The sequence below is a fragment of the Emys orbicularis genome, chromosome 5, assembly GCF_028017835.1.
Source record: "Emys orbicularis isolate rEmyOrb1 chromosome 5, rEmyOrb1.hap1, whole genome shotgun sequence".
NCBI lineage: Eukaryota > Metazoa > Chordata > Testudines > Emydidae > Emys > Emys orbicularis.
Window position 1 is genome coordinate 101,540,231 of NC_088687.1, and position 19,627 is coordinate 101,559,857.

The 19,627-nt window shown below is 42.3% G+C and overlaps 1 protein-coding gene across 1 annotated transcript in view; it reads right to left on the bottom strand.

Annotated features, from left to right (window-relative positions):
• Window positions 1–19,627, bottom strand: part of KLB (klotho beta) — a 43,210-nt gene that overhangs the window by 11,862 nt on the left and 11,721 nt on the right. The window contains 3 exon segments of the mRNA XM_065405505.1: window positions 1,623–2,766; window positions 6,596–6,864; window positions 11,940–12,450. Of these exon segments, the coding sequence (XP_065261577.1) occupies window positions 1,623–2,766; window positions 6,596–6,864; window positions 11,940–12,450 (1,924 nt within the window).

Genomic DNA, 19,627 nt, shown 5'->3' on the forward strand with positions numbered 1-19,627 from the left:
AATTTCCAGACTCGGGTGCATGACGCTTATGTGTTCCCCACCTGTGGAATACACATAGGGACCAGCACTCGAAGAAGAAATCTTTCCCAACCACCCTCTTCTGGTCTTCAAGCAACCCCCCATCTCACCAAGCTCATCATCAGAAACAAGCTCCCCACAGACCAGGACACACACTCAAAGCAGTACGAGGCCCTGCCAGAACAACAGATGCAAAACGTGCAGACATATATACACCACTACAATGATCAATACCCCCCACAACACACCTTTCAAGATCCTTGGGTCCTACCCAGGCCTATCACAACATGTGGTATACCTCATTCAGCGTATCAAATGCCCCAACAATAACTATGTGGATGAAACCAGACTATTGCTATGTTCTCAAAAGAACTCACACAGAAAAATGATCAAAGACAAAACCACCCTATCACCCATAGGCAAACACTTTTCACAAAGTGATCATGGCATATCTGACCTCTCAGTCCTAGCCCTCAAAGGAAACCTGCACAACACCTTCTAAAGATGAGCCTGGGAACTTAAATTCATAACTCTCCTAGATCTTAAAAATCATGGTCTCAACATGGTTTTATGGTTCATTACAACAATCTGTAAGACCCTGCCTGCTAATCCTTAACTGCCCACTTAATTTTAAGTGGTCTCCTACAGCATGTGTGAATCCGCTATGCTTAACAGTGTCTCAACTTGTATTTTGCTTCGACACTCTGGTTACCTTCCCCAGACCTGAAGAAAAGTTCTGTGAAGCTCAAAAGCTTGTCCCTTCCACCAACAGAAGTTGGACCATTAAAAGATTTACTTCACCTACCTTACATGACTACAACACCACTGCAAACAACTGGATTATAATATGCAGTTATATTTGAGCAACATTAAGTACAATCTTCTAAAGAGATTTAATCTTTTACGTTAATTAAATAGTTGGATACCAAATGAATACATGGGATTGGAGATGGCAAATTTTTGGTTCTTCCTTAAAGCAGGGGAGCTTTCTGTGCAGTATGAGCTCTGTAGGCAGTATATATAAAGGTCTACAATATAGCCTTGCTTGTAAAAATAAATCTTTCCAGGGAGCTACTAGCACAAGAACATTTCTCCCTTTATTTAGAGATTATAACTTAGTGTCTGGAATTCGTATAGGACATTAATGAACAAACCAAAAAAATACTCATTATTCCTAAATTCCTTAAAAACTAATATAGCATGGAAATGTTAAATTCATTGTTTTTAAATGTGGATGCCTAACAGCCACCTAAATCTATATTTAGCCACCTAAATAAGTGGCCTGATTTTCAGGGGTACTGGGAACTTATGGCTCTTATTGACATTGAAGAGCAAAAATAGACAGCAAAATTAACTTTTTTCAAAAAGTTTAAAATGCTTCTCAAGACAGACAAAATAAATTAACTATTTTACTAATATTACTTTTCATTGTAAGCCATTGCTCAAGTGGGCACTGGGACATTTTGTAATCACGAATGAAGAGGTGGATTGTGAATGGAAGGGGGAGGTGGACAAAGAGACAATGTCTGTGTTGAAAAATATAGTCCGTATCATGAAAATGGCTAAGAACCCCCATTCTAAAATATCTGCATTTATCATCTCACCTTTTAAAACCTCTTGGGTGTATTTTCCTAAGTAATAGTTTCGAAGTTCATCATTAGCCAAAGACTGGTCGTCGATCCCATTTGCTGTGATGTAAACATCTATATCACCATAGGTTTTTTTAATCCATTTTAGAACTTTGCGCATCCCCCAGGGCACCACTGCCAAACGAGATGGGGAACTCAGGCATGTGATATCCTGCAGGAATTGAACATCCCGATCAAATTCATACCAGCTCCCATTTTGAAGTTCATGAATCACAAATCTTGTGGTAAAATGATTCAGTGCATAAAAATCAGCTGCACCTTTAACAAGTTTCTTTTCTTCATCTGTGAAATATGGCAAGAAGGAACCTGAGAGGCCTTTTTTGTTTTTAGATACAATGTATTCCCTCATGGCTGCTGGATAATCCCCTGTCTTAAAAATTGGATCTGCAAACCAGGCTATTTCAAATTGAAGAAATCTTTCAGCAGCTTTTAAGTGAGAATCAAAATAGGGATTGGCAGGCTCAGCCCAATCTGAATGCAGAGACAAAGACACTAGTCCATGCTGAAATGATCTATACTGCTTGTCATATATTTGCCAGGCCCTGGCATGTGCTATCAGTAAATTGTGTGCTGCCTGATACGTATCATTGCTGCTGCTATTATAGACATCGCTTAATCTGTTTGGCTCATTTATGGTGATCCAGAGTTTAACCAAGTCACCAAGTTCCTGAAAACACAAAGCTGCATAGTTCTGAAAAGCCTGAACAGTAGACTGATTTAGCCATCCTCCTCTCTGCAACAAAGGACCAGGCAAGCCTAAGTAGGCATGAGTTGGATAGTATAAGGTGACCATAGATTTAATGTTGAGTTTCAGTAGCTCACTAATCACACATCTGTAATATCTGAGAACTTGTCTATTGATGGTTGACAAATCCCCATTAGGTAAAATTAATGACCAGTCAAGTGCAAATCTGTAATGTGTTACTTTCATTTTTTCCAGGAGATCAAGTTGTTTTTTAATACTGACAAAGTCTGTACACTGAGCTGGTCGGGTTTTCAGCTTCACTCCTTTAACTCGGTGCAAAAGCCCGTCTCCAGTGATGTTCCAGAGATACAGGTTAGGGTCACAGAACTGTGGAGAGGAAGCTACAGATTCTGCCTGTAAAAATGGATGGGAACAAACATATGCAAATTTATTTTAATTAAACAGGTATCTGTTTGTTACTTGCATCTCTATATGTAAGACAGAATTAGTTTTATTTGCAAAGCAGTGAAGCGAGAATCCTCATTGCTTTTAGTCCTGGTTTTTATAAATTATAAGTTTACAAGCATATCACTACAGTGCAAGATGGTTTTTTTTGTTAATTCAGCCTCACAGCATTCCTGTATAGTAGTTACATCCATTTTTACAAATGGGTAAATGGAGGTATAAAGACAATAATTAATTTGCCCAAGGTCACACAGGGCATCAGTGCTACGTAAAAGCTAAGCATTATCAGTGGAAGACCTAGGACTAGAATCAGAGTCCTGGCTCTCACTTCCCCACTGTTCTAATTCCAATTATAAATAACCATGTAGTTTAATGAATAGTTGATACACATTTATACACCTGTCATTCTCTGACCAGTGTGTTTAATATATAGGATTTGCAATACCATGTGGTGAATTAACAAGGTTTAATCTAAAACTTCTAAAAGTTTTGAAAAGTAAAACCCATCCCTGAAATATGAATTTACTCAGAAGTCTTTATTTTCCTGTGGCTAGTAGTGACTAGGTTAAATTACATTTATTTTGTCTGTATGTATTGTCCAACATGTCATCTTTCACTATATAATTACAAAACCATGTTACAGCACACCTGCCACATGTCAAATATAGCTATCTATCACATTTAATGTGGAAATAAATATTGTAAGAAAACAGTCTTATCTTATCAGGATGGTGTACACAATATAATGTATTTCTGAATAGAGTTCATACTGAAAGTGCCATATATGCAGAAGACGCTGATTAATTTTTTCATTTGTGTTGTTGCAATATTTTAAACTTATGGTTTATTCATTTTCTACCCTTGCAATGAAGCCTGAGAATCCTTAGACTTCTGGGTTGTATTCCTAACTGTATCACTGACTTGTTCTGTGGTTTTTGGGCAAGTCACTTAAGTGGTCCTTAGTTTATACATCTATAAAACAGATATTGTTATACTTACCTCACAAGGTTGTTATGAAGCTTAATTTATATTTTTGAAGTGCTTTGAGATACCTGGATGAAGGGTGGTATATACATACTGTGATGCACACTAGGTAGGGTTGCCAACTTTCTAATAGCACAAAACTGAACACTCTAGCCCTGCCCCTTCCCCGAGGGCCCCCCCGCTGACTACATTCCCCCTCCCTCGGTGGCTTGCTCTCCCCCACCCTCACTCACTTTCACTGAGCTGGGGCAGGGGCTTGGGTTGCGGGCTCTGGGGTGGGGCTGGGGATGAGGGGTTTGGGGTGCAGGAGGGGGCTCCAGGCTGGGGGGTGGGGCCAAGGATTCGGAGTGTGGGAGGGGGCTGTGGGTTGAGGCAGGGGATTGGGGTGCAGGAGGGGGTGAGGGCTCTGGGGTGGGGCTGTGGATGAGGGGTTCAGGGTGCGAGAGGGGGCTCTTGGCTGGGGTAGGGCCGGGAATGAGGGCTTTAGGGTGCAGGAGGAGGCTCCAGGTTTGGGGGGAACTGGGGCAGGGGGTTGGGGCACAGGCTTGCATCACATGGCTCCCAGTCAGCGTGGAGGGGGGGGGGGGTGTCTAAGGCAAATGGGGTCCAGCATTGCCAAATCCATACTGGCGGATCTAAAGATGACAACACAGGTAGAGTCGGAATGGCCTGATTTTGGAATTAAGAGATCTATGAGACTATCTAGTTGTGTTTCCATTATGACAGCTTAGTTAGTGGGCATGCTGTTGGCACAGACCTGAATAAGAGATGTATGCCCTACTACAGCTGCTATCCTATCTCTTTATTGGCATATTGGTATAATGGCAATCAGAAAGGGAGCCTCAGAAAGCAGAAATGACTTAATCAATGAAGTATTGTTCTTAACTATGGAGATAGTACTATTAGGTATACACAATAGTAGCGTGGATTCCAGCACATGTAAGGATACCTGCCAATTAAATGGCTGATAAAGCATTGAAAAATGCCTTACAAAATGAGGAGGTTGATATAAAGAACCCTCTAAGAACACAAGACTTAAAGTTTGGCTAAGAAAAAAATTAAGGAGGAATGGCAAAAAATAGAAAGAGAAAAATGGACGAAGGTTGTTTGAAATATCTCCTGAACTTGAGGATCATGTTATACTTTACAGCTATGATAGAAGAAGCAAAGTAACTATATTTAGAGTTCTAACCAGTCACTGTGACCTGAATGGCTATTTATATCTATTAAACATGCACAAACATGGATTCTGCGAAGCATGCAAAGATTAAAAAAAAACAGTTCAGCATCTGCTATGGCAATGCAGGGCGAGTTATACAGAAAGAAAGATTTCTTTATGAAGAACTGAGATGCCTCAAGGTGAAAGAACATAGTCTGAAAGGATTGGTGAGAGTACTGGGAAAGTGGTGTAGCATTAAATAAGCATTACTGTGCTTTTTTAAGGATACCAGGCAGAGTCAGAGGATATAGATTTGATTATGTGAAAACACTGGTAGGTGATTGTCATAGCCTCACATTCTGAGGCTACTGCACCATAAAATGTCAAGAAAAGAAAGATAAATGGGGGAAGACAAGATAGGAGAACAGATTGAACCTAAAAACTCCTGAACAAGAATGATGCAGAATTCCTTGCTGCAAGGAAGGGCTAGCAGCTGGGAAGCGAATAGTAGGAAGTGGTCCAGGGAGGTGGCCTCAAGGCACTCCAGGGCAGGGCAGTCCTTACCCATATGCAAACTACGCAGCTGCATAGGGCACCAGGAAATCTGGGGCCTCGGGGTGAGGATGAGCCACTTGCAGGGGTCTAGAGATGGGCTGAAAACCCTTCCCGTTGTGAGGAAATGGAACTCTATATTTTTGTCTGGACAGAAGGGGACAAACTAAATCAGTGACCTAGCCAGAGGGCTGAGTCACCACCCATCAAAAGGTGGGTTCATACAGCATTGGAGTAGTTGCCGGCTAAGTTCCCTCTAAGCTGAACTGCTGTGCAGCTGCCTATTAAGCCCCGTGCAGGGGCTCAGGGCTGCAGCGGGGAGAGATGCCTCTTCCCGCTGGCCCCAGCACAGACCTGCAGCGGTGGGGAGAGGCGCCCCTCCTTGCTGGCCCCAGCGCAGACCTGCCCTGGACTTGCCGCAGCCAGGGGAGAGGAGCCCCTTCCTTGGCCCAGCCCAGCCCCGCCAGAGCTGCCGCGGCCAGGGAGAGCTACCTCTCCCTCACCCTAGTTGCTGCAGTGAAAGAGGGTTGGGGGGAGTCCTCTCTCTCCACAGCAGCCCCGGGGCAGCCTGCACCCCAAAACCCTCATATCCTCGGCCCTCCCTCGAGCCACTCCCCCCAACCCTCTGCCCCAGCCCTGAGCCCCCTCCTGCACACCAAACCCCTCATCCCCGGCCCCACCCCAGACCCTGCACCCCCAGCCAGAGCCCTCATCCCCCCCACACCCCAACTTTCTGCCCCAGCTCTGAGCCCCCTCCCACACACCAAACCCCTTGGCCCTACCCCTACCACGTGAATTTTGTTATGTGCACCAATATGAAGGTGATGTGTCACACATCACCTCCACACATCACCTTCATATTGGTGCACATAAAATTCATTCTGCACATGGACATAAAAAATTAGAGGGAACACTGGTTCTCGGCGAGGGGCACTGGAAATGTGGAAGTGGAGTGACCTAGCCACTAGGCAATGCCACTGGTAAGTCCAGCCCCACATCACACGTACATATGTACAAAGTACTATTGTTATTAACTGTTGTATGTAGCAAAAATAACTGTTGTTTACAGTACATTAAGCTTACCTTAAGAACGGACTCTGTGATACCCCAGGAGAAGTCACAGGGAAATTGACTTTGCAAATCTGCAGTAGACTCTTTCAGAAAGAAGCCATTTTTTTGAATTATTTCCTTGTAATACAGTGCAGATGACTTTGGAATCCTTTCTTTCTGTTTACTGTTGAAATCTACATAAAATAATCCACGTCTAGTGCTGTAGGCATGTTGCCATTCAAAGCCATCAAGGAGAGACCAGGCTGTGTAACCAAACACATTTATTCTGTCGTATTTAATAGCTGCATAGGAGAAATAAATAAAAATGTGTTGTATGTTAAAATATTCATTAAAAAATGCAGTGTGATTTACAGTATGAGCATGCATTATAACAAAGTAAAGAGAGTGTTGTGTATTATGAAACTGCCTGTTTCTCATCACTCAGATTTGCATGTTGTTATTAATTTGTATTACTCTGGCACCTACGAGCCCCAGTCATGCACCAGTACTGCACTGTGCTATGCACTGTACAAACACAAAACAAAAATATAGATTGGATTAGGTATAAAACAAGACACAGTTGATCACATACATTGGAGTACAAGGAAATAAAGAGACAAAACTGGTCAACATAATAGGCAGCTTCAGCGTAGACATCATGGTGAAAGAAAATAATGAGGTAGCTTTGTAGAGATTTACAGGGAGCTTCTCCCAAACGTGAGGGACATAATGGGAGAAAGCACAAAGGTGGTTGTTTGAAAATGTAACAAGTGAGTGAGGGAAGCTGGCATCATTGGCCAAGCCGAGATGGGAGTCAACGTCTTGATAGTGAATGAGAGATGATAGGTAAGGGGAGATGTGAAGGGCGTTGAAAGTAAAGACAAATAGCTTATGTTTGAATGCCACAAAGAAGGGGGAGCCAGTGAAAGCATCTAAAGACAGGGGTGGGAGAGGCAAAGTGATGGACTAGGAAAATTATTTTTGCAGCTGCATTCTGAATGGATATGAGTTGGGCAAGACTGCATTTGGCAAGGCTAGAAAGAAGGCTGTTGCAATAATCAAGATGATGAGAGCCTGGAGAAGAATTTTAGCTGTGTGGATGGATAGGAAAGGTCATATCACAGAGATGTTATGAAGGAAGAATCAGCAAAATGTAGATACAACCTGGATGTGAGGACCTAGAGAAATCCAAGTTGAAGGGGATGACCAAGTTACAGGCCTCAGTGACAGACAGGATGGTATTGCCTACAGTGATTGAGAAAAGAGAGCAGAAGGAAGGGTTGGGGAGCGGGGGAGAGGGCAGATTAAGAGCTCTGCTTTAGTCACGTTGAGCTTTAGCTGACAGCTAGACATCCACGAGGAGATGTCAGAGACAGGCTGAGATTTTAGTTTTGACAGAAAGAGTCAGGATTGAAGTAGAGGTAGATCTATGAGTTGTCAGCATAAAGATGGTAGTTGAATTTGTGTTTGGATGAGATTACACAGAAATAAGATGTAGAGAGGAAAGAGAAGGGGACCAAGAACAGAACCTTGTGGAACCCTGAGATGGTGTGTCCACTCCACAAAACTCTGAGTAGCTTAATGTGGGCCAGAAGGGGTCAATTAGTTTTATATGCTGCACCTGGAGGGGAAATAGGGATTGATAAGGCCTAATGGCAGATGAAGCCCCTTTGGGGGAAGAATTTGAGTCTGGAAGTGAAAGCAAGAAGAGGAGACAAGTGGAGGCAAGTGAAGCATGGAAAGAATCAACATCAATCGATACATCACACTTAATTAGTTTTCCCATCACTCAACCAAAAGGCCATTAAGGAACACCTCATTCCTCTTCTCACATCCTCATCCTACCACCTGGGACTTATTTAATTATTTAACTTCATTTGCCTCTTATTTCTCTTTATTGTTTCTTTATCTTTAGTAAGTACCTGACAATCAACTTATATTGGAAACATAAGGTTTGTTAAAGGTGATTTACGAACAGATTTAAGCAGAAAAAATATAAAGCATCAATTTTCTAGACATGCTATGCATATAGCACAGCACTGTCTAGGCATGTGTCTATACTGGGAAAAATCAAAGCTGTAAACTTTACTGGTACAGCTCTGACAGTGGTAGAAGATGTAGTGGAAACAAGACTCAGGCATTTTTATCATGCAGTTGTGGTGTTAGGCTTCAGCCAAAGGGACAACGTGTGATATGCCTCTTGCTTCATTGACAGGCTTGCCACATACTACCAAATGCTGCATTCCCCACTGTGTCCTGGTACACTATATATTAGCCAAAAGCAACAGAGGGTCCTGTGGCACCTTTAAGACTAACAGAAGTATTGGAGCATAAGCTTTCGTGGGTGAATGCCCACTTCATCAGACGCCAGTTCTCTTGCAATGACGTCTTATATGCAGCATGTATTTTAGTGATTTAAAACATTTTAATTATCTTAGGTTGAAAAATGAAGGGGCACTACATTACTAAAGAAATAAGGTCAAATTCTAATTTCACTTACTTCAGACGGTCCAGTTTCCTTGAACCAGCAGGTATAAAGTATTATCCAGCTTCTTGTATTATGCTGCCATAAGCAGTTATCCCATTACATACTATTGGCTTATATGGGTACTAATTTTGGGTAAAAATGATCCAGTCTGATCTACCATAGAATAAGTCTTTCATATTATCTCTTGAAACCATAATAGATCAGTAAAATACGTATGTGTTCCAGGTGTTATTCACAGTTAGGCAAAAGAGGAGTGTACCTCACAATGAGGCTTTTGTTAAGGAGGCCATTTTATATTCTGAAGTCAAGGGCCTTGGCTACACTGGCAATTCACAGCGCTGCACTTGCTGCGCTCAGGGGTGTGAAAAAACACCCCCCCTGAGCGCAGCGAGTGCAGCGCTGTAAAGCGCCAGTGTAATCAGCGCTGCAAGCTATTCCCCTCGGAGAGGTGGAGTACTTGCAGCGCTGCGAGAGAGCTCTCGCAGCGCTGGCGGCGCGACTACACTCGCGCTTCACAGCGCTGCCGCGGCAGCGCTGTGAATCTGCGAGTGTAGCCAAGGCCAAGGTGAGGCACCTTGTATAAACAAACAATTCTACCCTCTCCCCCCACAATTCCTCAGAACTGGCTATTGTCTGAACATTACCAAGTACTTCTGAAAAGCAGCTCTACAAACTATTCCCATTGCCAGCTCTTCACAGTGAAACCTTTGTAAAAGAACACAATCTAGTTCTGCTTACTTGTTTGACCATGTGTAGACATCCTTCAAAATTTCAGCATAATCACTTTTTTTACTCTAAAGGTTTGCATCTGGACTTAATTTTATTTTTAAATGTCTAAAGACATCAAAAAAGCAACAAAGAGTCCTGTGGCACCTTATAGACTAACAGACGTATTGGAGCATAAGCTTTCATGGGTGAATACCCACTTCGTCAGACGCATAGGCCATCAAGTTACCGGACTAACAACTTACAAATTTATTGTGCACTTATCAGTTACAGATTAGAAAAGTGTGTGAAACCTGAAATATTTCCCCCCTAAACCTAATAAACAAATGGATTTAAATTAAATTACAAAATAAAATTTGTTTGCAGACTGAGACCTTGGCTGCTAACAGTGTCTTTCATTGGATAGAGGTCTGTAGTGTTGTTTGGCACCATATCCAAATAAAATAGTCTCCCTCACAAATCAGTGTCTATATCAGTTTGTTTCTAGAAGGATGTCACAAGTACAAGATTATGTACTATGAAATCTGTCGATGGAAGTAATCGTAATGTCAAATTCAGCCATACAAAATTCACTACAAGATCTAGTAGAACAGGAATGTGGCTGAGAGTGAAATATGTTTTGTTCAAACAAGTTTCTTTTGTGATTAGTAATTTATGACAAGCAAATTGTGGATTTTTTAAAACAGAGGCAACATCTCAAAGTCCAGATCTGCACCTGAACTTTGCTACTGTATCTACATGGTACCTATAATAGCTTGAACCACAATGCTGGAGTTTAACATTCTCAAATGTTATGAAAGTTGGGATCTGGATGCACATTTGAACTTTATGATTTGGGCCCATCTTTAAGTTTAATATAGCTGAAAGTTTACCCCAGTATCAAAATTTATCTTTAAAACCATTCTTTCTTTCATTCCCCTATGGAATAACATACAGTATGTCTTGAACTTTAAAGACTCAGCAAGTTAGCTGCCATAAGTGACCGCTAGCACTCCTTCTATGGGAAGGTAAATTCTTGGGTCTGAGTCATTCCATGTTTTTTAATGTGGCATGTCACATGCTAAAACAATAGCCAACACAGAGGAATCTGTCTGCAAAAATCTGTGCTACTGTTGCTTATCACAACCAATAGGTGTCACTAACAGAATGAGGAAAAATAGAAAACTGTGTGGGGCAGGGGAAACAAATGTTGAATTTGTAGAGGGATTAAGTATTATTATAATTATTTACATGTAATACAAAATGCAAACTTTTAACCTTCAAAACGTTTTCCACTACTTAGGACTTATAAAGGGCCACTATCAAGATGAAAATTGTGCATTTAAAATAATAATTTCCGTGTTACATGTTAGAGCTAAAGAATCATTTACTTTTTGCATTTTTCTAAGTTTAGATAATGAACCTAGACTTGTCAATTTAACTTTTGCTAGTAGGCATTTTACTGTTTGCTTGTCATGTAGTAACATTTCCAATGGTACAGGGTAACATGTAAAATAAAAACAACAGGAGTACTTGTGGCACCTTAGAGACTAACAAATGTATCTGAGCATAAGCTTTCGTGGGCTACAGCCTACTTCATCGGATGCATGTAGTGGAAAATACAGCAGGAAGATATATATACACACAGAGAACATGAAACAACGGGTGTTACTATACACACTCTCCTTATAGTGTGTATAGTAACACCCATTGTTTCATGTTCTCTGTGTGTATATATATCTTCCTGCTGTATTTTCCACTACATGCATCCGATGAAGTAGGCTGTAGCCCACGAAAGCTTATGCTCAGATACATTTGTTAGTCTCTAAGGTGCCACAAGTACGCCTGTTCTTTTTGCGGATACAGACTAACACAGCTGCTACTCTGATACCTGTCAAAATAAAAATAGACACTGTTTGAGTTGAAAGAAATGTAACAAAGAAGACTTTCTACTCATATTGTTTTGTAAAGTGTTCTTTAAACCAAGCCTAAACGTTGGGCCTATGCTCTTTATGGCAGGGATCATCTTCTGTTCTGTGGTTATACAACACTGAGCACAATGGGCCCCAGGCCCATGACTTGGTGCTACTGCAATACAAATAATTACTAACAATACACTTAGTCAACAGTATCTCCTTTAAAGAAACACTGAATGTTTTAAAAGTACTGAATTTGTATACAAACCTTGTAAAACCTTATTAATGAAGTTCTTCATCATGTAGATGGCTGTGGTGTCTTCTGTTTTCACATGGCTGTCAGTGAACCAACCATTCTCTGCAATCAGGATTCTGGGATTGGTGTATTCCAATTTAATCCAATTCAGTACTTCCCTCAAATTGAGTGACAAATTTTGTCCCATTTTAGCTAGTGTGTTTGGGGGTTTAAAATTATTAGGACCAAAGGAAAATGCAAAGAAGTCAGCTGTTCCTTTTATATAGTTTTTCTCAGCCTCAGTAAAATTGGGCAGAAAAGAATATAATTTATTTTTCAGTTCTTCTGGGTAATCCCCATCCCCATGAATGGGCTTGGCAAACCATCCTAGCACTCTCTCCATGGACTGCTGACACTTATTAATGTCCAAAGTATCATCTGATTTGTTAGGTTCAATCCAGTGGGATCCCAAGGTTATTGACAAAAACCCCTTCTGATATGGCCGAAAGCGTGTGTTGTAGTTATGCCAAACTTTTGCATGAGCCTAATGAGAAAAAGAAACAAACAAAACACACCATTAAATTTTGATTCTCTAAAAGTCATAAGGCATTTATGTAATAATGTGATTTACAGTGGTCTCTTAGCAACATTAATGAACAGCATAGGTACAGACAGGTAAATTCATTATACTGTTGGAGTATAGTCACTAATCTCAATAATTACTGATATATTTAAAATCTCAAAATTAATGTGTCTTTCTCCTTAGCAAAGGTTACACAAGTTAGGCGTCTCATATTAGTTTTCATGAGACAGCATTATCTGACTACTATCCTATCAACCTGAGGGATACCTGGGTTTGCTGGGCACACAAACCTGTGTGCTCCTCTTGGGATACACTTCAACTGGTCTACTTCACTTAATTGGGCAACAACTCTGTGTATAAGTGCTCACTGATAGGGGGTAAGTTTTGCTCAGTGTATAAACCTTAATAATTAGAGAAAGGCCCAAGCTGAAAAGTTTGGACTCAGATTTCAACCTTCCCAAAGTTTGGAGGATTTTTAATCCAGGATTTTGGTTCATGCCCATCCCTGCTTTAAGTTTCTGTAATCACAACTTATCTGACAATGCATGAGGCAAAACACAATGCTATTTTTTCCTCATGCATGTTGGCTCTGCAGTACTGAAAGTAATATCATATTGGTTTTACCAGTAAAGTAACAAGATATGGCTCAGAAAATACATAGGTAGCACTCACAATGGACCAAATACATACTAGCTCTCACAATGGACCAAATATTAAAGTCAGTAGGAGTTTTACTAATGACTTCAATGGCAATCAAATGGTACACTGGGCCAAACCTTAAGTCAATTTTCTGAACGTGATCACATTTGAAAGATGCGTATTATGCAGCACATACTAGGATGATCTTAATATGCCATGACAACTCATTCCATGTTCATCATTTAAATAACATATGAATATAATCAAACGTTGTCTATGATCTATGTATGAAAAACCATATATGAGACCTTAGTATTATCTGAGTGAGATGGGGACTATGAAAATTATTCAGACAAACAGAGTTTTGGATAAAGGAGGGTCTTTCCAATGGATTTGACAGACATGAAGGCATTTGACCTCTACTCAGATAAAGGAGTTTGCCAGATAATTGAGTTTACTTTGTTTCTCAAGTGTGGATCTTTACTTTGGGCTGAAAAAAATTGCACTGTTTACACGCAGAGAAAATACTGACAGACGTGAAACACTTATAGTTCTGAGTTATACCGGCATAATTAGCAAGCAAAATAATGCTGCTTAGAAACAAAGTAATTTTAGATAAACAATGTCAGACATTTGACAGCTATTTTGGAACAAAAGACACTGCTAGACTCAAAGTGAGTGGTATGAGAGTCAAATACGTGCTTGGGTAAGTTAAAGAACACTGGAGAAAATAGTTTAGTGAAATCTTGTATATCAGCTGTTTTATGGTTGTCCAAGGCCACCATCTCTCTATCATAACATTGATACAAGGTCTATCTTTAGAAACATTGATCAAACTTAACATTAATCTTTGAAATGCAGAATCTGTAGCTAAATGGGGAAGTCAGCAAAATGGTATTCAGGAGGCAAATTTAAAGATACAGTCTAATATAATGTCAGTGTTCTCTTAAGATTCCAGTTAGAGAATATCACATCTACAATACATTATTCATCGACATCACAAAAACCACTATCACAACTGATGCTAGCTTGCACCCTTGGCAGAGAGGTCAATGTGTAGGTAGGAATATAGACCAAACTACCCTCTTAGGGCTTGTCTAAACTTAAAATGCTACAGGAGCACAGCTCCATCGCTGCAGCTATGCCGCCATAGTACTTCAGTGTAGATGCTACCTAAGCCGACGGGAGGGATTCTCCTGTTAGTGTAGGTAATACATCTCCCCAAATGGCAGTAGCTACGTCAACGGAAAAATTATTCCATTGACCTAGTGCTGTCTACCTGGGGACTTAGGTCGGCTTAACAATGCTGCCTCAAGAATGTGGATTTTTCACAGCCCTAACCAATGTAGTTAAAGTGACCTTATTTTCTAGCATAGACCAGGCCTTACTCTCTTCCAAGTGTCCCTCCAGCTCAGGGTTGGACAGTATGGGAAGGCTTGCTTTGCCACTGACCTATTTAGTTCATGTTTTGTGGCAATTTCCATTGCAGTCAGTCTGACACCTTTTTCAAACACTATCTTCACTCACAGTTATTAATAAAAATGGTTGTTTTTACATCATTTTACAAGAAAATGCCTGCAGAAGTTGGCAGTGTATACTCACTACTGTGAATCATGGCACTATCCATGAAGTTAAGTACATCAGAACAATACAAACACATCTCTAGATGTAGAGCTGGAGGGAAAGGGAGTGTTAAAAAATAACCCACAGCTAAAATGCAGCGGTTCATGGTAAAATGCAATCATGGAGAATTCATTATATGCATATGATCTTTCAGAAGGCTGGCTAGAAACAAATAAAAAGTGCTACTACTATTCAAAAGCTTTGTCTACCCTGGGGATTTCAGCCACTGGTACCAGTCACCAGTGTATTTTACTGGTGTTAAACCCCTAATATAGATAGGCAAAACCACTATAAGCCAGGATTTGCACTGGTGCAGCTTTACTCCAATTTCAATCAGGGGTAAACTCCATTGGTATGAATTGCAGTTTAGCCGGCCTACGCTAGAAGTTTTTACTGGTGCAATGGGGACAACAGTATCTGCCTACTCGGGGGCTGTTGTGAGGCTTGATTCATTAATGTTTGTAAAGCAATTAAAATCCTCCGATAAGTGTATATAAATGCAAAATGGCATTATGGATGGAACCAATTTATTAATCTTGCAGTGCTATGGATTAAACATAAAATAAATATCAGTTTTAAAAGTTAGATCACACAAAACATTGGCTATTTTGAGTAAATATTGACTAATCTTTTTTCAGTTAGAGTTTAATACCTAATCTTTCATTTGCCTTTTAGATCAAGGCTAAACATCAAGGCTAAGTACACAATGGAGGTAACATCAATACTGTGCATTTTATTCTAGGCGCATGTGACATTAATTTCAGCACATTTTCCTGATATGAATGTAGCAAACATACAATGGACTTGAAGTCAAATACAATGCTAAATTAGTTAATATAAACCCATTAAGAATGCTTAGACTACACTAGCCTGTTTAATAAAATAAGGAAAGCAATGTTATATGTGTTCATTTCTTAGCTATACAGATCGCTGTCTGATAATCATGTTCTGTAAGTCCTTTACCATATGGTCTAAGGCCCTGATCCTGCACTGAACCTTGTGCAGGTGCAGGGGGCTGCTCCTGCAAACTCACTGTAGGACTGAGGCCTTCATTCATCTATTCCCATATGATTTGTTATGGTTAGGTTATTTTCCTTAAACACTTTGGCAATCAGCAGAGAAGAAAGCATCACTTCTGATGCTAATTTACATTAGTGCACAAAGGCATGAACAGTTTAGAATAAGAATTAGAATGAAAAATACAAGCATGGCTTTTTTTTAATCTGTTTAATAAAATTATTCAGTTACTGTGTTTTGTTTTCTTTTTAAAACCGTGAAGAGGCAGAACAAAGGACCTGATTGGATAGGTTATATTTCTGATATTTGTTACCTCTTTTTGACACAACAAGCAACTAGTCTAAGGCTACGTCTACACTACAGACCTTACAGCGGCACAGCTCTACCGCTGTAGCTGCGCTGCTGTAAGGTCCCGTGTAGCTGCTCTATGCTGGCGGGAGAGAGCTCTCCCGTAGGCATAATTAAACCACCCCCAACGAACACACCGGCGCTTTTGTCGGTGAAACTTATGTCAGTCGGGGGAGGGGAGGAAGGAGGGAAATCACACCCGTGACTGACAAACATTTTGTCAACAACAGTGCTTGTGTAGACAAAACCTGAGTTTCAGGGGTTGTTGGTTTTTCTAATTGCCAGTAGAAATTGACAATAGAGTCTAGTATTTTCTCTGATGCAATCTTGTTTATTTACAAGGAATGTACAAAGTCCTACTTCTGTAAATGCAGGAGGAACTAAAAACAAAAGGTTAATTGGTTTATAGACCCAAGTTTCTTTCAGCCAACATCCCCAACCTAGAACCTCTCTCTATGTTTCTCCCAGAAATACACTGCTTCCAGATGCTGCTTGGCTTTCCTTTTTTGGTCTCTGAGTCTCTCTCTGGGCATGACTACACTTGCAAGTTAGAGCGCATTAAAGCAGCCCCAGGTGCCCTAACTCCCAACCCATCCACATTGGCAAGGCACTTAGAGCGCCTGGACTCTGGAGCGCTCCTGGTAATCCACCTCCATGAGAAGCATAACACTTGTTGCGCCTCGGCTGAAACGCCCCAGCGTCAGTGTGAACGAGGTGTTGCATTACTGCGCTTTGACCGGCCTCTGGAAACGTCCCATAATCCCCTTAAGTCAAGTGGCCACTCTTGTCATTGTTTTGGAATCGGCTGTAGGAATGCAGATATCCCCTTTCAAAGCTCCGTTTCTGACAGCCGGCATGCTTATCTGCTCTAGGACAAAGCAAGCCATTGGTGTGGAATGTTGCTTGCTGTGAGTGTGCGAGAGAGAGGCGGGAGGAAGGGGGGTCTGAACTTACAAGACAGCATGCTGACACACTCTCAGCACCCCAAAAACCCACCCTCTCTCCCCCCACATATACACAACACACTCCGTCACACTCCACCCCATCCCCCGCATTTGAAAAGCACGTTGCAGCCACTTGAACACTGGGATAGCTACCACAATGAACTGCTCTTTGTGGCGTTGCAAGAGCTGCTAATGTGGCCACGCCAGTGCACTTCCATCTGAAAGTGTAAACACTCGGCAGCGTTTTCCCTGCTGCGGTCGCTGAAGGCTGGTTTAACTCCCAGCACTCTACATCTGCAAGTGTAGCCATGCCCTCAGTTTCTTGTCTGCACTCCAGCTTGTCTTTTTCACATACACAGTCCACACACGCCTACTCAGAACAATAGCAGTGGAACCCTCCACCCACATGGTGCTAGATTATGGGCAGATTTCATTATGCCTTGTATTAGGTTGGGTCTCTTTAACTGTCTCTTACAGCTATACTTAATGAAGGGCGTGTTCACAATGATCAGTTTCAATGAGGTTTAACTTAATACATAACAAGCTCATAACAGTTATAGTATTAGGACTTGCCTACATTGGCAAGTTTCTGTGCAGTAAAGCAGCTTTCTGCAGTGTAACCCCTGAGGTGTACACACTATCAAGCCACAAACTGCACAGTTGCAGCGCTGTAAAAAAACCACCCCGATGAGAGACGTACACCATTCTGCGCAGGGGCTACAGTGCTGTGGTACCAGTGTAGACACCCTGGTCGATTACAGCCCTGCAATTGGCCTCCGGGAGGTGTCCCACAATGCCTGTTCTCACCTCTCTGGTCATCAGTTTGAACTCTACTGCCCCGCCCCTTAAATTCCTTGGGAATTTTGAAAGTCCTCTTCCTGTTTATTTGGTGACGCGTGCAGTGGTCTCAGCACACCTTTCCAGGTGACCATGCCTGCTCCACGCACCAGGCGATCCCCCACTTGGAGCAATGCCAAGCAGCTGGACCTCATCAGCATTTGGGGAGAGGAGGCTGTCCAGTCCCAGCTGTGCTCCAGCCATAGGAATTATGACAGATTTAACGATGCATGACAGAAAGGGGCCATGACCAGGACACCCTGCAGTGCAGGGTCATAGTGAAGGAGCTGCAGAACGCCTAGCACAAGGTGCAGGAGGCAAACCGCCGCTCCGGTGCTGCGCCCACGAGCTGCTGGTTCTACAAAGAGCTGGACACGATACTCAGGGGGCGACTCCACCTACACTGTGAAGGCCACCGTGGATACTTCGGTGGCTTGCATGCCAGTCAAGAGTGGACCAAGCCAGGAGGAGGAAATCTTGGACGAGGCTCTGGAGGGTGATGGGGACCGAGAGGCAGAGGACGACTCGGGGGTCAGAGATGCATCCAGCCAGAAACTCTTCTCTTCCCCGGAGGAGGGTAGCCAGTCACAGCTGTCAGAGCTTGGCAAAGCACAAACAGGAAAGGAGGCCCCTGGTAAGTGGCTTTGATTTGGGGAATTGCTGAAGCGAGTTGTTGGGGGCAGAAGGGTTGCAGAAAGCAGGCTTGTGTCTGTATGATGCGCGTACCACCACATGCCTAGTCTGAGCGGCGGAACAGGGTGTTGATTGACTCCCTCACTTCATGGGAATCTGCCTCAGAGATCTCCACGAAACTTTCATGGAGATACTGGGCAATCTGCTGCTGCAGGTTCTTTGGCAGAGCTGCTTTGTTTCTTGCCCCATTAAGGGTAACTTTCTCATGCTACTCTGCCGTCACTGGTGGGGGGACAGAGACCGTTGCTGCACACAGGCAAGCCGCATAAGGGCCAGGGCGGAAGCCACAGTCTTGGAGAAGACCCTCCCTTGATTTCCTGCTCACCCTCAGCAGCGAGATATCTTCCATAATGAACACAGCCTGTGGAAAATGTGGGGACAGTAAGGATTATAAGGCCCCTCCCTACAGTGCTGGCTTATCCCAAGAGCCACATGCCCAGTGTACAGTACGGTCCTGGAACACTGATTTCCCCTGCCCCTGGGTCTTGTGGCTCATGTGTGCTTGCCTGGGGTCAGCCAGTTAATGACAGGTATGTGAATAGTGGCTGTGTTTTAAATCACTGAATCAGTGGTTTGTGTGTTGCAAACAATTCTGCGTCTGTAAAATGTTGCATTTTGGCTTCTCAGATATGACCTTGGGAGCTCAGCCTCCCTCTTTGTTATCGCCGGCTGAACGGCTGTGCAGAATTAGAAAGCGGACATGAGGAACTAAAGAGGACTTTCTGCATGATGTCCTGATGCATTCCGCAGCCAAAAAACAAGAATTGAAGTAGTGGCAGGACAGCGAGAAGAGGGACTGAAAGGAAAACGCGGCACACCAGAACGAAGCCACAGAGCAGCTCTTAAAGGTTATGGAGCACCAAGAGGACACACTCCAGGCACTACTAGCACTGTAAACCGAGCAGCTCCTCGCCCACCCTCCTGCAGCTGCTGTCGCAAAACTCTTTCCTATGCGCCCCACAGACACCCAACCTTATCAATCTCCTGGCTCCAGTCTGTACCCGCTGCATTCCACTCCTGCCTCGTCACAGTTCAGC